Below are 19,679 nucleotides of genomic sequence, written 5' to 3'. Positions count from 1 at the left end.
CTCGGAGAAGCTTCCCGAAGGCGGCATCTCCCGCAGGGCTGGGAGCAGAGGGCAGGGGCTGCAGATGCTCCTTTGCACCGCGCTGCCTCGTGGGCCCTGTCCCTTCCCTGTGCACGGGGCTCTGTCGTCCCTTCCTTCCCCTGGTGTTGACTGGAGAAAACACGGATTAAATTAAAAGTGGAATGTGGACCAGGATTGTGCTTCACCTGTTCTGTTGCACTGTGTGCCCCTGGAGCATCGCAGCTCCTTTCCCAGGACGGAGCGACAATTCCCTGCTCCGTCCCCTGCTGTGCCATTGAAACTGTTTTTATGGGCCTATAAAGTGCCCTAACGCTGTCCCCTTTCCACTCGGGTTGGTAGGAGCTGTTGGAGCCTCCTCCCGCTGCCCTTTGCCCGCTCCAGCAGCGTTCCTGCGTGCCAGGAATGCCCCCCGTGCCGCCGGGCCCCCCGCTGCGCATTCCCCGCGTGCTTCCAGCACCATTAGGCAAGGCCGGAGCGCTCCAAAGCCGCTCGTGGGACATCAGCTCAGCAAGGGCAAAGTCCCTTCGAGGAGGTGGCTGTGCTGCCCCTGCTCCCATCCCCTTTCCCTGTGCAGGAAGTAGGGAAATGGGACTGTTCCATCCTCCCTTTTCCTTACCTCCCGAAGGGAGCGCGGATGCCTGCAGCTGTTTGCACCAAGCTCATTCCCAGCTTTCTGTGCCTGTTTTCCTCCATGGGCAGGTGAATCCCCCCGGCCCTGGTGCCTTTTTCCTTGCAGGGAATTGTCCCCTGGCCATGACTTGGGGCACTCGTTTGGTGTTTGGTGGCACTTGTTTTCGTGGCACCCGCGGGCGCCCTTGGAGCGGGGCTGTTCCCAGCGCCGCGGGGCAGCCTGCACTGGGAGCGCGGGATTTGCCCCAGCTGCAGGGAGGAGGCGGAAGCGGGACCGGCTCCATCACCCCTGTGGGAAGCGGGCGGCTTTCCAAGGGATGGGGAAACGAGTCGGGCTGCCGGGACTGGGAAAACCGGCGCAGTCAGGGGCCCGGGACTCACTGCACAGGTCTGGCCTGTAGGACCTGCCTCACGTGGCAGTGATGCCACCGATGCCACCGTCTGCAGGTGCGAGAGACACTGGGGGGTGGCTGCAGTGACTGTCCCCTTCCCTCCACAGCGGCAGCTCCCAGGCCCTGCCTGGCACCGGGAGCGATGCTCCGAGCCTGGGCATTCCCGGGGGCAGCCCTTGGAAACGGCCCTTTCTCTCCCCAGCCCCGTTTCCAGCACCTCTCCTCCCGCCGGCAGCTGCCCCCTCTTTCAGGGCTTGACTGATATTAATGACTCCCTTTTATTCCCCGCAGATCCCCGCAAACCCTCTCGTGATTTCCAAACCCTCCTGGGATTTGCAAACCCCTGCGGCGCTGCAGCCTGCTGCTCCGCCAGCCCCTGCGGCCAAGCTCCCGGTGCTTCCCTGCACTCCCTGCCATCGGCTTCCAAAGCCAAAGGCGACATGCCCGAATGGAACATTTTCCAGCCTGCAAGGCTGCACCATCCTGGGGGCAACCCTGTGGCGTGGGCGAGCAGGGCCGTGCAAAAAAAAGGGCAGAAAAGAGGCTTTGTGAGGGGAAGCTGCTCCGCGCCCAGGGACAGGTCTTGATGGGGCCAGGCTGGGAATTCCCGAATTCCCGGAGCCGTCGGCACTGCCCGGCCCTGAGGCCACCGGCCGTGAGTCACCCGGCACCGCTGTCCGGGCTTGCGGAGGCGCCGGATGCGCCGGGCCCATATTTGGGCTGTTCCGTGCGGAAACGTCCCGGCTGCGGAGCAGCAACACAACAAAGCTCAGGTGCTCCCGAGCCGCCCCGGCCTTCAAAGCGGGGCCCTCTTCTCTTTTCTTCTCTTTTTTTTTTTTTTTTTTTTTTTTTTGTTTCAAGCGTTACCTGTTTGATGCCGATCGCTTTGAAGATGAGAAATCCCCACATGAAAGTCTTGCCATTTTTGATGACACTTTGCTACGAGCCGGGAGCAGCCTGAGAAAGGGAATTGTGTGGCGCCCGCGCGGGCTTTGATCCCGCGCCGGGATGGGGCCGTTTCCTTCAGCCGCTCGGAGCCTGTGACCAAAACCATGATCCAGAGGCTGTAACGAAGGGCTTAGCTGGAAACACTTCCAAACGTGGCCAGGAAGCGGCTCTTCCCACTCCTGTCATTGCTCGGAGCTTCCAGGATCGGAGCAGAGCCCGGCTCCTGGCCCAGCTGCTGCCTTCCCAGGCAGCCTGTATGGATGAATGGATGGACGGATAGATGGATGGATGGATGGATGGATGGATGGACGGACAGCTGGTTGGATGGATGGATGGATGGATGGATGGATGGATGGATGGATGGATGGACGGACAGCTGGTTGGTTGGTTGGATGGATGGATGGATGGATGGCTGCATGCGTAGATGGATAGATGGATGGCTAGACTGATTAACAGACAGCTGCTTGGATGGATGGATGGACAGATGGACAGACAAATGGATGGATGGCTGCATGCGTAGATGGATGGATGGATGGACTGATGAATGGACAGAGGGTTGGTGGTTGCATGCATAAATGGACGGACGGACAGACAGGGAGGCAGTTATGCCCCTGCTGCCACCGACAAGAAATCAGCCCCACTGTGTTCCCTGTTGGGGCCTGGCACTGCTGTGAGGGCTCTGCCATCGGTTATTTTTGCAACCTTGTGTGCCCGTCTCCCTCTCCTGCTTTCTCCCAGGTCCTTTTCCCGGCTTTCCCTGCCCTCTCGGCAGCCCTGGTCCCCCCCCATCCCGCCCACCCTTTGCTTTGATCTGAGGAAGCAGCAATTGATCCTCCTTATCTTTACTGTGGTACAGACATTCCCAGCACTGCCCTTAATTAAATTCCTCTTCGTTTTCCTCTCCCAGCCTCCTCCCTCCCCAGCTCCAGACAGGTATTTATATTCCTTTTTAATGTGCAATTAAATTATTAGGTTTGTCCTGTGAAATCCCAGGCGCTGGGCAGCCCCCAGCGCGGCGGCCGCCCCCGCTCCCCTCCAGCTCCTCCGAGCTTTTCCGCTAGGAAATTTTTTCCTCCAGACACGCTGACCCCGGGGGTAGCAAGTATTTTTCATGTAGATCAGTCGAAATTCCCCTGGCGACGGCAGAGGAATGCAAAGCATGTTATCCTTGGGACCGGCTCTTTCTTCCTACGGCTGCGGATGGCGGGGGGAGAGGGAGGCGCTGGGGGTCCCCGGGCTGCTTCCCCCCCTTCCTCATCCTCCTCCTCCTCCTCCTCCTCCTCTTTGGCTGCCCAGCAAAGGGGAGAGAGAAAGAACCCACCAGGTCCACAGCGCTGGCCGGGTCCCCTGCATCTCCACAAAGTGCTCCCCCAGCAATTTATTATTATAATTCTTGGGAGCTCCTTGCATGGATGAGCTTCCCAGGGCTGGTGCGTGCAGGAGGGCTCGGGAACATCCGCGGTGACGTCCCGGCGTGGCCTCCGCTCCCGCCGGCGGCTCCGGGAGCCCTCGTGTGGCTGCGGGTGCCGCGGAGCTTCCTCTGCCCTCGCCCTTCCTCCTCCTCGCTGCGTCTTCTGCAGCTGCGGCACCAACGTGGGGCCCTGTTCGCTCTACGAGACCCCGGGCAGGGCAATAAGGATAAAGGGAGAAGGAAATAAGGATAAAGGGTGGAGGAAATAAGGATAAAGGGAATACGGGATGGAGGTGCCGGACCCTTGTAGCAGGGTGCAACGAGTGTCCTATTCTCTGCATCCCCACAGGGTGCAATGAGTGTCCCGTTCTCTGCATCCCCATAGGGCAGCTTGGCGCCTGCTGCCACGAGGTCCCCCCATCAAACTGCACCAAAACAAGGAGCCTTTGGCCCAAAAGTGCCAGGGGCAGCGGCCCTGGGTGCCCCTTGCGTGCACGGGGGTGGGTCACGATTGCAGCAGCCCCCAGCGCTCGCGAGCGGATCCCAGCCCCAGGGACGGAGCTGCCGGACACATTCCCACCGGGACAAACCACCCGCGCTCAGCTGCACCAGAGCACGATCTGCCTGTGCGTATATTTTTATATATATATTTATATATAGGTGTGTGTAGATATATTACATAAATATATATGTATGAAATAATTTAAGAAACGGTCGAGGCAGCAAGCCGTGCTCGTGCGCGGGGCCGGGGGCGGCCGCCCGCCCCGGCGCCCTCCCGGCCTCGGCTCACACAGGGGGACGCGAGGGAGACGCCAACCTCACACACGACACGGAGCCGGAGCCGGAGCAGGGGAAGGAATAAACGTTGGGAAGCGCTGCGGGATGCGTCGCTGGCGGCAGAGCCCTCCGCTCGCTCCCGCGCGCGCTTGGTGTCCGGGGGGCTTCCCGGGATCCCGCAGCGCCCGTGGACGCCCGCGTGCCCTCGCTCCTGCCCCCGGCGCCGCGCGGCTCCGAGCGCCCCATCCTCTCGGGATGACAGGACGTTGGAAGCCAAACCCAGCGACACGTAACTTAGCACTTGCATCCCAAACCCTTCCATCCTGCCCTCCCCGGCCTCCCGAGGACCGGCAGCTCCCGGCTCCGTCTCCACCAGGCGGGTGCCGGATGCGACGGCCGGCGGCTGCAGGGAGGGCGAAGGGAAAGCAACTCAACCAAGAGCGGGAACGAAGAGGCAAACGGAGGCTCCGGCCGCCGGCCCCATCCCGGCTCCCCTCGCTGGGAAGCGGGAAGGTCCCGGGCGCAGCGGCCGGGCCGGGGATCAGCTGGGAAGCAGCACGTGCTCCAGGAAGTAGGTGATGGAGTCCCAGTGCTTCCAGAGGAAGAGGAGGAAGAGGACGAGCAGGGCGGTGCTGAGGATGCGCATGCGGGTCTTCATGAGCGGCGTGATGAAGTTGGCGATGGTGGAGACGAAGACGAGCAGCACGGCCATGAGGGCCAGGATGACGTTGATGAACTTGCCCAGCAGGGCCCGCGCGTTGGCGTTCTCCACCCCTTCCAGCTGCACCACCTGCTGCTGCTGCTGCTGCAGCTCCAGCTTGGTGACCCGCGTCAGGCAGGACTCCACGGCCTCCTGCAAGGCACCGGCCACCCCGCCGCGTCACACAAGGTGCCACCGGGGTCCCCAAGCAGGACCCCTGCCCGGCCGCACGAGGCTCCAGCCCCAGGTCCCCCGCGCGTCCACCCACCTGGATGTCCCGCGCCCTCTCGTAGGACTGGTAGGCCACCTTCTCCTCCATGCTGGCCAGCTCCTGCTTCAGGTTGGTCATCTCGTTCTGGTGCAGCTCCGTGAGGTCGTTCAGCTGCTCCTCCAGGCGCTCGTACCTGTGCGGGGAGGCCAGGGGCCGTTGGGGACCGCGGTGTCCCCAACGCGCACAGCTCCCGCGGGGCTGTGGCCGCTTCTGCCTGTTGCACGGTGGCATCAGCCCAGCCCTGCGAGCGTGTCCCCGGCCCCACTGCCACCCTCCATGCCTACCTGTAGCGCTCCTCCTGCAAACACTGCGTCATGTAGGTGTAGTCCCGCTGCAGCTGCGCCTTGAGGTCCTCCATGGAGTCCTCCAGGTGCGACTGGCTCTCCTTGATCTCCCGCAGCTCCTCCAGGATGGTGTCGAAGCTGTTGTGGTGACTGTCCAGCGTGTTGGACTTGGGGCTCCCCAAGCCGCCGGGCCCGGCGCCGGAGTTGCTGCCGCCGGCCGAGCCCGACGTGGCGCTGGAGCACTCGTCGTCGCTGCCGTACTTGGGGCTGGAGACCAGGGTGGCGCTGCCGCTCAGCGCCCGCGCCGCCTCCTCGGGGTGCCCGTCGTCCAGCGTGTCCTTCAGGTGGGCGATGTTGTCCGCGCTGCCGAACTTGTTGCGGATGAGGCTGGCGAACTCGCGGGGCTTGGAGACCACGGCCGTGTGGGTGGCCTGCGACAAGCCCGAGAGGCCCCCCTTGACGCCCTCCACGACGCCGCCGCCGAAGCCGCTGATGCTGGAGCGCACGTTGGCACCCACGTCCTTGAGGCCTTGGTGCATGTCCCGGAAAACATCCTTGGGCTGCCGGGACGGCCCGTTCTGCTCGATCTCCTTCAGCTTCTTGTGGTAGTGCTCGAGCTTCTTGTGCAGCTGCGCGATGGTCTGCGCCGACTTCTGGTTCTTCTTCTCGAAGACCTGCTTGATGCGGGAGGCCTGCTGCTTGTCCGCGTTGTTGGCCAGCTTCAGGTACTCGGCCACGTTGTCGTCCCGCGCCTCCTGCTCGATCTTGATCTGCTCCGTGATCTTGAGGATCTTCTGGTGCAGGTGCTCGATGGCGGCCTTGGTCCGCTGCGGGTCCGGGGTGCCCTCGGGGACGTCCAGGCAGATGCTGCCGTCAGCGTCGCCGTGGCCGGCGTTGGCAGGGAGGCTCAGGGCCGTCACGTCCCCCTTGTCCAGCTGCAGAGACAGGGCAGGACAAGGCTCAGCGCAGGGGGCAAAGCCAAAGCTCAGCCTGGAGCCCCCCAAGCTCCTGACCCGCTGCAGGGGCAACGAGGGGCCAAAACCCAAAGCCAAGGGCCAACCTGCCCCCATAGCAGCCAGGAGGGCAAGGATGGAGCAACCGGGGCCTATTTCAGTTCCGAGCATAATTTTTCTTCAGCAGGGATGTGGGTTTTTCACCTGCAGCTTGGACGGCTCCGCAGGCACAATCCCTGTAAACCACCCTGTAAATCACCACACTGATGTCCACTCCACGGGTGAGAAATTAAAGCATTGGGAGGGAGAACCTGAGAGCAGCCGCTTTCCCGCTCCAGCATCCCAAACCCTCCCAGGTGCTCGGGTTTACATGTAGATTCTTATGCAAATCTCAGCCGTTGTATAAACAGCTCCTGGCTCCTAATTAAGAGCCGCTTGGAAGTTAAATACCGCTGGCAGACCTGGATAATTTCTCGTTTCCATCACACTTTCCCCGAGTGACCCTTTAATAGGGATAAGGCCGAGGATCGCTGCCGGGGAGCGCGTTCGGGGCAGGAGAGGGGACACGACCGGCCTCAGAGCTCGGTGCAAACGGGGTCGGGCTCTCGGCCGCAGTTTTCCTGCCCGGGATGGCTCAGGGATATTTGCAGGATGTTAAACAACCCGGGAAGGGGGAGGGTTGTGCTGCCATAAGGGGCAAGGCCTGGATAGGAGAGCAGGGAGGAACAGCCAGGAAAACGCAGGCCCACGCACAGCTGCGCGGGCAGAGCGGCACGTTGGCTTCAGCCCGGGTAGATCAGCACTTTCTAAGCAAAAATAAAGCCCTGCAAGCTCTGCAAGCTGTGCATGTGCTTGGGCCCGGAAAGGGCAGGAAGGCGATTGTTTTTCCCCCCAGCTTTGGAAAAGAAAAGCCCCTCGAGATGAGCTGAAACGGAAAACCGGCCTGGGATTTAGGGAACAACATTTTGGCTCTCTGAGCCACACGGAGCAGCAAGAATCCTCCACAGCACCCAAAACCCAGCACCTCCTCCGACTCCTCTGGGACCCCCCCCCAGGTTTTCGCTTGGAAAACAACAACCAGAAGCGACAGGGCAGATCCCTGCAGCACTAAGCGGCAATGCCGGCTAAATCCCCGCGAGCCGAACCCGCCGCACAGCGGATTTAGCAGGAGGATTAGCGGGAGCTGCACTTTCCCTCCCTGCAGAACCCTGCTGGAAGGGACATCAAAATGAACCTGCCGTCCGCCCCCCAGGCCAGGGTTGCAGGCGGCCTCGGAGGGCGCCTTGTTGGGATGCGGGAACACCGTGGGATGCGGGGGAGAAATCCCTGTTATCCGCAGGGTTCAGGCCAGGAGAGCCAGGGACGCAACGAGGGCTCCAGCGAGGGCGCTGAGCGAGCAGCACCCGGCTGGTTCCTTTACTGATGATGCCGTTTGGATGCAGGGGAAGTGGGGAAGAAAAATCAGACGTAGGGAAAGCGGGAAAGAAAATTTAGCATGGGGAAGAAGGAGCGACGCAGAGGACCACATATACCTGCAAAAAAATAGGCACCGCCGAGCTGCGCGAGGATGCTGCTGGCCGAGGAAGGCTGCATCGGGCAGCAGTGACACTTCCCTAGGGAATGCTAAGCACTGCTCAGGCCAACATCTGGAGCAGGCGCTGCAGTCAGGGGGAGGCACTGGGCCCCGGTCCCCATTCCCAGGAGACGCACGGCTCCATCCCGCTGTTCCTTGTCCCAGCAAGCAGCTGCCCCTTTCCCAAACTGGGAATGATTCCCCTTGGAGATCCCAGGTTCAGGGCTGCATCTGCCACGCAGGTTCCCTGGGGCTCCGGGGCTCTCGATGCCGCTGGGCGCGACGCCGCCGGCACCGGCAGGAAGGCAACGCCGGGAGCCCCTGCAGCCCTTCCCGCCCGCAGCGACGCTTCCCGCGGGATTAGCCTGAGATCCCGCGCCCCAGACCTACCTCCATGTCCCGACGGGCTCCGGCGCCGCGGCACGGGACCAGCCGCCGCTGCCATGGGCGAGCGGAGCTCCGCGCCGCCCCGCGAATCCCGGGAGCGGCCGGGAGGGAGGGACTAGGGCCGGATTAGAGCGAACGACCGGGCTCAGAGGCGGCCCCGGCTCCCGCGCGACGGCATCGCCACCTCGGGAATCTGCTCCGGCCGCAGCTCCCGGCTCCGGGGGTTTCTCGCGGCGCCCGGGATTGCTCCTCGTGGCAGCTCGCTGCAAATCCGGGCTGTTCCCGGCGTTTTGCAGCCCACGCAGCACCGGGGCTTTGGAGCTCGCGGAGCCTCCGCACGGCACCGAGGGGCTCCCGCTACCCCGAGGCGTGAATCCCTAGGGAATTCTGCCCTGGGTGACGCTGCCCACCGCCAGCTGGAGCTCTCCCTTCTTCCCAGGCGCTCCCATAAGGAAAGCGGGTGTTTTACCCAGCGATTAGTTACCCGAGCCGGCGGCAGCGGGCTCCCCTTCATCCTTAGCACCGTCTCCGCTTTGGAGATTTAGTCCCCCGGTTAGAAAGAGGCAGCTACATTTCCCAGGCCTGCCTGTAAGGGGCAAATTTGGAAAGAAATACATCCCAGCTCCTGTGTAGAATGAAATCCCTGGGCGGTCACAAAATTGCGGCACATATCGGCGCACGCGAGCCCTGAGAGAGGCAGAATCCAGCCCTGGCCACCTACAGACCCTGCTCCAAGTGTCCGGCCAAGGGACGCGGCTCCTCGCGCTGCAGCCCGTCCCTTCCTCGTGCCTGGAATCCCGTCCGGCCTCGAGGAGCTGCAGGTACTTACGGAGACACCCGGGAGGGAGGTTGGGAGCAGAGCCCTTGTCCCGGGATGGGCGCCGGGAGGACGCATCCCTGGCAGGAGCCCCGCGGCCACGGCCGTGGTTAAGGACGGCACGGAGCAGGCGAGCGGGCCAGCGGCTCCGAGCGGAGGCAGCGGGAATGCCGGGGGCGCCTGCAGCCTCCGGGAGCCAAATCCCGTGGCCGGAGCGAAGCCGGCGCCGCCCGCGCGCTGCTCCGCTCCCTCCGGCTCCGGTGGCTCCGGCTGCAAACAGAGCCATATGCCGGGATGCTCGGGAACATGGAGTCCCCTCCTCGGGCTGAATCAGTGCGGGAGCCGGAGCTGGTCGGCTGCTGAATTAATCAGGCAGCAATCCCGGCCTTTGTCTTCCCAGCTATTAGCTGTTTTTTTTTTCCCAACCTTCTCCCAACACCATCACGATGGGAGGGAGGGAATGGGGTTCCCCACAGGCAGAGGTGCCCTTCCTGGTCCACGCCAGGGAAGCGGAGCCGGGAGCAGCTGGCACAAGTCCGGCTCTCCTGCCCCATTCCTCGGGGCCGGTTTGGGCTTGGATTCATGGCAGTCTGTGGTTCCCCCCCAAAACCCACGGCGCTTCGGGCACCCACGCTGCGGGAGAGCGGGAATGCAGCTCGGGAACAGCTGGGCAGGAGGCGATGGCTCCGGCGTGGGAAGGAGGCCAGGGAACCGAGCGGCCTTCCCGGCCTCGCGGCATCGTTCCTGCTATTCCTGCTAATTAGCACCACGGAGCTCAGGGCTCCTGCATGGGCTACTCTCACCCCTGATCCCGGCCCATCAGCACGTGCTGCCCGGCCGGCCGCAGGATCCCAGCCTGACATCATCCTTCCCGCTATTCCCTCCCGGCGCTGCCCGCTGGGCTATTTTGGCTCCCTGCTCCGGGGCTTTAACCCTTGAGCTTCCCGGTGGCAAATCCCGGTTTGGGCCCCGCTGGCAAATCCCCCGCAAGCGACGCAGGATCAGAGCCCGGGAATTCCGAGGCAGATCCCACGCACTCCCTGAGGAAGGGCAATCCCGCAGGACACACGGACAATCCAGCACGTGCCATGGAAGCCCCGGCCGCCCCTTGCGCTGAGCTGCAGCGCTCGCCGCTCAGCCGATCCCGCCCGTCCGCGGATCCCGCCGCAAGGAGAAGGATACAGGGAAGCAGAGCGGGGCGCGCGCGGCCGCCCCGGGTCGCTCCGTGCTCCGCGGCGCAGCCTTTCCCGGGCGCTCGCTGTGCTGGATGAGCTGCGGGAAACCGGAGCCGGGCCGGCCGCCCCCCGCTCCCGCCCTGAAACCCAACGCTCCCGGATGCCGCCGGGACGCGCCGTGAGCCAAAGTGTCCGGGCAGGGAGCGGGATGAGGCCACGGAGCCGGACACGGCCCTGGCTGCGGGATGCGACGGTGCCCGGAGCGGCGGCGCGGCGGGAAGGGCCTCCGGGCGCGCTCCATGCCAATGAACCCGCACATTTTTGGGCTGTACCCGCCGCCAACCTGCTCGCTGCTGCCGGAGCCGGGCCCCGCTGAGCCCTCCCCGCACTCGTGTCACTTGTGGCGCGGCGCCCTGGTGCCATCTAACGGCCGGCAGCCCCGGAGCAGCCGCGGGCTCCGCACATGTCCGGACGGGTCCCATTCCCGCCCGGATCACCGGAGACCCCCGGTACAGAGTCTGTGCTGGGATATGGAGCTCAAGGCCTGTGTGGGTTACAGGGGAGGCCAGGGATGGCTCCCGGTGCCGCGGTCTTCCCGGGATGACACCCGGAATCCGGGTGGGATGGCAGAGCCTGGCACCGGTGCCTGCTGACCGGGGCAGTGCACAAGGAGCGCGGCGGCTCCCCGAGCTCGCTGCAGGAGCTCGATTAAAAAAGAAAAGAAAAGAAAAGAATCAATAGTTGCTGGAAAAGCACCGGCTGAGCAATTCCATTAGGGATTAACCCAGCGCTTGCATGCAGGCTGTTATGCAAGGAGTGAAACGTTCAGCGTGAAATTTCTGGGTGGAAAGCGAGTCTCCTGCAAGGACCTTCTGCTCCTTCGGGCAGCAAAGCAGGCTGGGCACACGCAGCTCCGGGAGCTGCAGGAATGGAGGGAAAATCCTTTTTGTTTTTTTGTTTCCGAGGGGAGTGTTTCCACATTCACATTATTTTCACTGTGTTTGAGCATCCTGATTTTCCCATGATCGCAAAAGGTGCCGCTGGGAAGGGGAACTAAACGCAGCGCAGTGGGACGGCCACCAAAGAAGCTCCCCGGGACTCAGTGAACAGCCAGGCCCATCCATGGGCATCGCAACCCTGCAGGACGCCCCAATCCTGCGGGAAATTGCCCCAAGCTGCTCCTCGTGGAGCTGATAAGAACCCTCAGGAGTGGCTTAGCGTTAATGGGGACCTGCTGGAGTCCCTGCTTGGGGTCCCTGTGAGTGGCAAGGGGGTAAGTGGAGGGTGAGCAATGCCTTTACAGTCACTGGAGTGGGGTCCTTGGGCTCTCTAGCATTTTGCGGGATGTTTTCCCGGGAAGCGGCATTCCCTGGGCTCTGGGATCACGTGGAGCTGTGGGATTTTGCTCCAGCCTGCAGGGCAGGAGCCACGAGTGATTTTCCTGCAGGCGCCGAGCGCACAGGGAGCTCCCTGCCCGCTCCAGTCCCGTGCTGGGTTACGGCAGGCAGGAGGCTACGGAAAAACAACCCGGCCTGACAATATCACGTAGCTCTTGTTCCTCTAAATAGCTGGTTATTTTTTTTCCATCGCCCCACAGTATCGCCTCTCTCCTTGTTTCTCTTTGTGCCATATGCAGTTAATTATTCATGCCCGTTTTGTGCTGCTCCACGGGCTGTGCAACGAGGCGCTTTTGTCCTGAAATTCGGCTTTCAACCCGCGCCGCACCAGTCCCCCCCATGGAGCCAGAGCAATTCTGGCCCCAAACCTGCAGCCTGAACAGCCTCTCCGGGGACCTGGAGAGCTGCAAGTGCCACGTGCAGCACCCGGGACCCAGATGGAGGGTCCCTGTCCCCATGGGGCTGCTAGGAAGCTACAAGGGAGGAAAAACAAAGCGAAAACGGAAAGAAAAAGTATCTCGTGGATCTTCTTTCCATTAGTGCAGAGGGCAACAGGAGTGCCCAGGTTGGATTTCCCTCCGTGGCGGCTCAGGGGAGTGGGGGGAAGAGCTGGTCCGAGGCCACGGGAAGCAACACTCATGCCCAGGAATGGGAAAGGGAGCGAATGCCAAGTGCTGGGGCTGGCGAGGCCCTCCTGCACCTGGGAGACATGCGGCGTCTGGTAGCGAAAACAGAGGGCCGGGATCTGGATATCGTATCCCTTAATTGAGCTTGTTTAATGCTTAATGGCACGAGGCGCCGGGATAGTTTCCAGGCCTCGAAAGTTCCTTAATGCATCTGCTGGCTGCGACGCGGGGCCAGCACCCAGGCTGGCCCAGGGCCCCCTTGGCCACCGGCAGCTCCTGTTCAGCGGCCGTTTGCCGGGCAGGGCTGGCAGCTGCCCCACGGGGAATGTGTTTTTGTGCACGGGGAGCTAAACCGGTGCCGTGGGCAGGAAGGCGCCGCGCGCCAGCCCCTACCTTCTCGGCGAGCCCCTCGGTGTCCTCGGTGAGCAGGTAGACGGCCCCGCTCTCGGCCAGGAGGATGGCGGTGTCGGTGGTGGAGGAGGAGCGGGGCCGGCCCTGGTGCTGGTGCAGGATGGCCGTGAGGCTGCTGTCCTGCGGCGCGCGGCGGCCCAGGTGCGGGCTGCCCCGCTGCGGCTCCAGGGAGCCGCTCTTGGCGCGCCGGGCGCCGCCGTGCAGGCTGCTGCCCCGCTTGATGGAGGGCCGCGCGCGGATCTGCTGCAGCACGCGGTTGAAGGCGGTGGGGCGCGCGGGCAGGTCGTGCAGGGACACGGCGTAGGACACGCGGTGCATCTCCGGCGAGCGCTCCTTCTCGTCCGGGGAGTCGTGGTCGGAGGCGCCGTGGTGCGGCGGCAGCGAGTCCTGCGAGTTCTGGTGCTCCCGCTCCCGCGACCGCCGCCGGCTGTGGAAAAGGTGCTTCAGGCCGTGGCCGAACATGGAGCCCTCGGAAAGCTGCTGGATTTTCTGCGGGAGAGGAGAGAGGAGCCCCCCTTAGCGCGGGCAGCGCTTGGCAGGGCCGTGACACGTGCAGGGGACGCAGCAAAGGCCACATCTCGGGGATGCCACCGCGCCAAGGTCAAGCGTTCGGGCATTGGCTTGAAGGGACCGTACCCCTACGGACAAGGGGCATGCAGCAATATTTTCCATAGCTGGAAAAACCCTGGGACTCCCAGGCTTGGGGACTGGGCCACCAACATGCAGCAGAGAGCTTCCCGCCCTGGGGAATATGCTCCAGGAGTGAAAGGAGAAGGTTTTTCCCTCTGACACTTCCACGGTCTCCAAAAGCAGCGCATAAAACCTGGCTTTACCAGGGTGAAGCTGCACCTCCCGGCCCGGTGCCACCAGTGGGGACTGAGTGGCCTTGAGCAGCACAGCAGAGACCTCCCTGCAGGACACCCGGGCACAACGTCCCTCCAGGGCCCTCAGCATCGAGACCGGGGATGGATCGGTCATCGGGAGCAGAGGGATCTCCCAGCGCCGCTCCCGCGCCGGCGCGGCCGGCCGCGCTCATGCAATATGGATGCTGGAACAGATTGAGCTCCTGATTACGGGCAGGTGAATCCAGCGCCGCTTCCTGCGCTCACTGCAAGGCCCAGATTGGCATCCACGAGAGCCACGTTTGGCTCGTTGCCTTCTGCAACCTTCTGCCTGCCCTCGTCCCCGCTATTGGCCTCGGCTTAGTAACTCCTGGCGTTCGACGGTCACTCGGTGACCACCATGAGATGGGCTTGGTGCATTCAGTTGAGCTCCCGGTGGATCACGTATCCTAGTCCAACACTGCTCCCTGATCCCAAGGAAATAATCTTGGGACACTGAAAGATCCTCTCACTCCACAGGCAGCCTCAGCCACCAGAAACTCAGTGGTTAACATGGCACAAGCTCGTGCTCCTGCTCTGCACGTCTCTGTTTTGCAGCATCTTGACTCCTAGGATTGAAACCCTAACCCGGAGGGACCACTGATATTGTGTGCCTGGGATTTATCCCCAGGGATGCTGGTTTCCCTCTTGGCACTGCTCTGATTTGCTCGTGCTTGAAAACAAATGTGAAGCGGGTTCAGAATTGGGAGCTGCTTTTAGCCACGGTGTTACTTGGCAAAACTGCGACTTCTGGAAAAGCAGGGACCTGTTTTAAGACACAACCTCCCAGAGCATCCAGATGGCTGGAGGACTTTGTGTCCGTGCAGGAAGGACTCACCTCCTAAAAAGCCCAGCCATTTACTACAGATTCATTAATGCTTAATTCTCATTGCGTCTGTACTGTTTACAGGCAATTGGGGTGCTACTAATAGCACTTAGATCCCATATTGCTAAACACTATAGGCAAAACCTTTAATCCTTGTTACCCACTCGTGATGAAGAATTGTATCCCTTTGGTTTTTCCTGAGAAAGACGTAACAAATCTGTGGTGCTCAACTGCTACTCCAGGAAATTGTGATTTAAATTTTATTCTATTTATACGGTCTCTATGGAAACAGAGACAGTGTTAGATAGGTAATAATATAAACCCACAGATCTCCACCATCAAGGGTACAAGAGAGGCTCCAATTCCTGCTTAGCCCTTTAGGGTAGGTCCGAGTGAAAGGAAAAGGCCAATTCCCATCCTTGAGGGTAACTAAAACAGAATAAAAGCAAAGCCAGCAAAAAAAGGGAAGATGACTTTTACAGCAACATCAGCTGCAGGTGAGAACCTGTCATCTTTGGTGGGCATTTGGCCCGACAGCTCAATCTGATAGAGATTTTTCTTTTAAAAATAATTTTTAAAAAAGAGGCTTTTTCCTTTTTTTTTTTTTTTTTTTTCTGGAATGAAACCACCTCTAGCTCATAATAGAGCATCTATACAGACTACTTGGGAACAGCCATGGCTTAATAACTGATGTAAGAGCAACAGAGGTTAATTTCTCTGTGCAGACAGCTGCAAAATGCCGAGGAATATCTTTATTTTGCGTGTCTTAATTAACGGGGCTGCTTGATGGCAGGGACTTGTTTTCATGGGCTTTAAACGAGCTGCGCCTGGCTCTCATCCTCCATCCTGCCCTAAGTGGATCAGCCCGGCGCTATTCCCGGCTCCGGCAGGGTCAAGGCCAGGCGGCTTCCCGAGCGTCGCTCCGGCTGGACGTGCCAGCACCGGCTTCCTCCTTGCACGGTTATCCCTGCGGATCCCTCGTGCCGCTCTGCCGGGACACGTCGGTCTCCAACCTCCCTCCACCTCCTCGCAGGGGTTTCCAGAAGCTCCCAAGCCTCTTCCTTGGGTTTCAGGTGGCCGAGGAGGAGATCTTGTTGCCGTGACCTCATAGCACAGCTGCGCGCTGCTAAGTTTCACTCTATTATTGTTATTATTAATTATTTATATCCCAGGCCCGCCCAGAGGCTCCAGCCAAGAGCGACAGACCCATTGGAGGCCCGGCACAGTCATGGGAAGAGAGCCTGGCCCGGGAGCTGAGTGGGAACTGGATGAGAAAACCCTTCCCTCCCGCTCGGAGACAGCCGGGATGCTGGGCAGGAGTAGCCGGAGAGGAGGTTTTCCTAGGAAGTCTCTAGTCCCACTGCTCTTGGCCAGGTTTTCCGGCTTTTTTCCTTGTGGGTCTCGAAGCAAGCAGATCCTATGGGAGGCGGCGTTAATCCCGGGAATGCAGCACACGGTCCCCTGAGCTGTGCGTGGAGCCGCTTCCCTCCTCCAGCTGCCACAGCCGCCAAGCGAAGCACAGGGATAGTGCGAGTGGAAAACGGAGCTCTCCCCCACGCACGGTTCTCCTCTGGGGGCCAGCATGAGAGAACGAACATGTGACGAACATTAGTCATGTTGCTGAACGTGCCACCAAAATCCTATAGCGACACGGACCTTATTAAAGCCGGTCGGGAATAAACCCTGCAGCTGCAAGGACAGCCCTGCTGCTCCACGGAGCCCTCGAGCTCCGCACCCGGAATGCCGCGCGCGTGGGGACATCTCGGCTGCGCTACCCGCGTGCCGGGGGGCCCGGGGTGCCGCTGGATCCGGCAGCGCCCGTGCCGGAGCCGCCGAGCCGTTGGGATGCAGCATCCATGGGAGATGACGGATGAAGCGGCTCCGGTGGCCACGCGGTTCCCGCTCGAGCTGCTCGACAGCAGCCGTGTTCTGTTAACCACAGGGGACGCCGCTCACCTTGGCAGTGTCCTTTCAAGACCAAAATATGCCTGGAAAAATTGTTCGTGTGAGCGATTAAATATAAATGTACTTCAGGGCTTAGAACAGGGCCTGGCGACCTTTATGGGTGAGGAGGAGTCAGCCCTCCCTGTCCTCTCCGAGACAACCTGCGAGGCTGCGCATGGGACTCTGCTCCCCAGGCCCCTTGTAGAGGAGCCAAATTAATTTGGCTTCTTTTTTTCTTATTTTTTCCCCAGAAATTAAAGTATCTAAGGAAGGACTTGACCAACGCCAGGTAAATGGTGCTGCAAGACCGCCGAGTCCTGACCCCTCCGGCCATCCCGGATGGATGCTCCAGGCCAGGCTGTGCTGGAGCAGCTCCGGGCAGCTGCGCCTTCCCGAGTGCCTCCTCCGGGCCTGGGAGAGGGGATGGATCCAGGATAGTGCTTCCAAACTCACTGCTGGTCTTGGCTTTCGGGTCAAAAGCAGGGGAGGCCTTAGCCACAAAGACTGAGATCATGACACCGGAGATGGACATTACGTCAGGCTTCAACTCGTGGCCTTTGGTCACAGCCGCCCAGTTGGGAATGGGAAATCAGTCGGATCAGAGGTGCGTGGGGAATGCAGGAATGTGATCTAAGCAATAAATGCCTTGCTGGGGGAACAGCCCGGGACGCCCGGGCAGCCTCCAGCAGCCGAAGGCCTCGATGTTTCCTTCTGCAGTGTTTTGTATGGATCCAGTCACTCTGCTGCAGAGCGCAGGAGATCTCTGCCACCCAACATATTTTTAAGCAGAATTATGTGTCATGCATCTGCCTTGCTCCTTGCCAGAACTTTTTTTTTTGGCCTTTTTTTTTCCCCCTAATGGAGCAGTTGCTCTTAGAAAAAGGAGCTGAAATTGGGGCTGGCAAGAGGAAAGCTGCACGGCTTTGCCAGGAGGACCTGCCCGGTGAGGGGCTCGGAGGCGGCACAAAGGAGCCTTTTGTTTCCAGGTTGCCAGCTCAAATCTGTCCTAAGCTGGTAGCAAACAAATATTCACATTCGAGACTTGTCCGATCCCCACGGGGCGGTGAACGATGGACCGTGGTCGGTGGCCCCGCGCCAGGCCGAGCGGAGCTGAGCACAGGGCAAGGGACCAGCTCGTTTGCTAGCGACGAGCAGCGCGAGAAAAGGAGGGATTCGGGGAAGGAAAACGTTAAGATTATGGTCTGTTTGCTAAGGATGCCATGAGTAGAGGCACCAGCAGGTGAAAAGTCTGAACTGGTGCCCTCGGTTGGTGACAGGGCCAGGAATTAGAGCCCAGAGCTCACCAAAGATGTGGGCAGCACCGAGAGCGGTTTTCGTGCGGTCTTCTCGGCAAAGCGAGTTTTAGGATTTGCTTCCTGCAGGCAATTAATTGCTGAGCTACAAATGTGCTTAAAGACATGCATCGAGAAGCGATTCTGCACGACTCGCATCAATAAAATCAATGGGGATTTGGCCACCGAGGGCGCTGCGAGCTGGACCGGGCTGCACACAGGGCTGGGCTCCAGCTCAGGGCTGGACGTGCCACCCAAAAGCTTCCTGCTCATCACCACCATCCTGGACCTCCTCTTCCCGCCTCTTTTTTGACTCGCTACAGGTGGAAAAGGAGCTGGGATGGAGTTGGTGGGATGGGGCCGGCTCCCTGCGTGACCTTGATCATCCTGGCAAGACTTTGGGGACGGGAGGACAGGTTGAGGGGCTCTGCTGGGAAGCTCCGCAATGAGCACGTCCCGTTCCGGATGCCTGCGGGTGACCAGGGACATTTTGTTCAGCCCTTTTGGAAATCAAAGCGTGGAAGCTGAACTCTGAGCGCAGCAGCGATGCGCTGCAGCACCTGGAAATGGGGAAGAAAGCAGGGAACTCATCCCTGCCCACCAGCCCCGCTGCATCCCGCTCCCGCCGGTGAGCAGCCATGGATCCAAGCTGCTCTGTGTCCAACAACAGGGAATTTCTGCACAAACTCCACCTGGGACAAGCCCGCTCTAGATGTCTGTAGCCCTGCCAGCGCTTCCCGTAGCTCCACGGTGCCGTGTTACTCATTTTCCTCATTATCTGGACAGATCCCGACGGCAAGGAGGGAGCAGCCTTGGGTCATTTCCCTACTGCCACTTTCAGCCGCAGCACAAATCCTGCAGACTGACCGTGTTTCCTGGTGCTGGGGGTGGCTCCGGGGGGTATTTAGCCCCGTTTGCGCCCCTCCACCTCCGGAAAGGCCCTGAGGAGCCTCCTGGACAACCACCCTTCCCGCAGCTCCCTGCGGAGGCTGCCGCTGTCACCAGGGTCCCCTGTCTCTCTTGGTGACGCTCAGGCCCGGGCGCGCGGCTGCAAAGCTGCCACGAGGGCATCGCTCTCCAGGGAGCATCCCTGCCCTGGGAGCATCGGATTCCCTGGGGCATCCTCATCCTGGGAGCATCCCAACCTGGGAGCATCCCGACCTGGGAGCATCCCCTCCTGGGAGCATCCCCAGCTCAGGACCACTGCATTCTCCAAAGCATCCCCATCCCAGCAGCCTCCCTATCTCAAGACCATCACATTCCCAGGACCATCTCCAATCAGGGACCATCCCTATCTAGGGTTGCTGCAATTGTGGGACCCTCTCCATCCCGGGAGCACACCTAAACTGGGAGCATCCCCATTCCGGGAGCATCCCCATCCCGGGAGCACCCCCATCCCGGGAGCACCCCCACCCCGGGAGCATCCCCATCCCGGGGCTGCTGCAATTCTGGGACCACCCCGTCGCGGGGGCCCCCTGCAAGGTCACACCTGTGGCAGCGCGGCGCGGGCGGGGGACACGGCGCGGGCCGCATCGGGGCTCACCTTGAGGTCGGGGGGCTTGGAGCGCGGCGGCGGCCCGGCCCCCGCCTCCGCCAGCGCCGCCTCGCCGCCCTTGGCCTCCATCGCGGCGGGGCCGGCCGCCTCCGCCGCCGCCGCCGCGCCGGGGTCCTCCTCGGGCTGCCGCAGCTCGTCGGAGCGGCAGCGCTTCATGCCGCCGTCAGGGCGGCGGGCGGCGCGGGGGCGGCCGGTGCGGGGGCCGCGGCTCGCGCCTCGCCGCCCCCCTGCCCGCCCCGCCGCGCCCGCGCCCGCGCCCGGGCCGGGCGGCGGCTCCGCGCCCCGCCGCCCCAGCGCGCGCCGGCATCGCCGCCGCCGCCGCCGCGGCGTGACCGGCGGCCGCCTCCACCAATGGCAGCGCCGCGGGGGCGGGCCCGGCGCCGCTCATTGGCTGCGGCGGCGCGGAGC

The 19,679-nt window shown here is 61.7% G+C and overlaps 1 protein-coding gene across 1 annotated transcript; it reads right to left on the bottom strand.

Moving 5' to 3' along the window:
* Nucleotides 1-4,686: 4,686 nt before the first annotated feature.
* Nucleotides 4,687-19,486, bottom strand: TMCC2 (transmembrane and coiled-coil domain family 2). Its single transcript, XM_088526896.1, has 5 exons — nucleotides 19,260-19,486; nucleotides 12,756-13,262; nucleotides 5,435-6,369; nucleotides 5,148-5,283; nucleotides 4,687-5,032 (listed from the first exon to the last, which is right to left on the bottom strand). The coding sequence occupies exons 1-5, from the start codon at nucleotides 19,425-19,427 to the stop codon at nucleotides 4,721-4,723; spliced, it is 2,058 nt and encodes a 685-aa protein (XP_088383022.1). The 5' UTR covers nucleotides 19,428-19,486; the 3' UTR covers nucleotides 4,687-4,720.
* Nucleotides 19,487-19,679: the final 193 nt, after the last annotated feature.

The sequence above is a fragment of the Tinamus guttatus genome, unplaced genomic scaffold, assembly GCF_059628265.1.
Source record: "Tinamus guttatus ecotype Peru unplaced genomic scaffold, ASM5962826v1 Tinamus_guttatus_pri_ptg000259l, whole genome shotgun sequence".
NCBI lineage: Eukaryota > Metazoa > Chordata > Aves > Tinamiformes > Tinamidae > Tinamus > Tinamus guttatus.
Note: the sequence above shows the minus strand (reverse complement) of the source record. Positions and strands in the feature narration are given on the sequence as shown.

Coding starts and splice junctions, on each gene's coding strand:
- TMCC2 (XM_088526896.1), bottom strand. CDS start 19,427: ATGAAGCGCTGCCGCTCCGACGAGCTGCGGCAGCCCGAGGAGGACCCC. Junction 5,284..5,434: donor TTGCAGGAGGAGCGCTACAG/GTAGGCATGGAG, acceptor CTCCCCGCACAG/GTACGAGCGCCTGGAGGAGC. Junction 5,033..5,147: donor AGAGGGCGCGGGACATCCAG/GTGGGTGGACGC, acceptor GGTGCCTTGCAG/GAGGCCGTGGAGTCCTGCCT.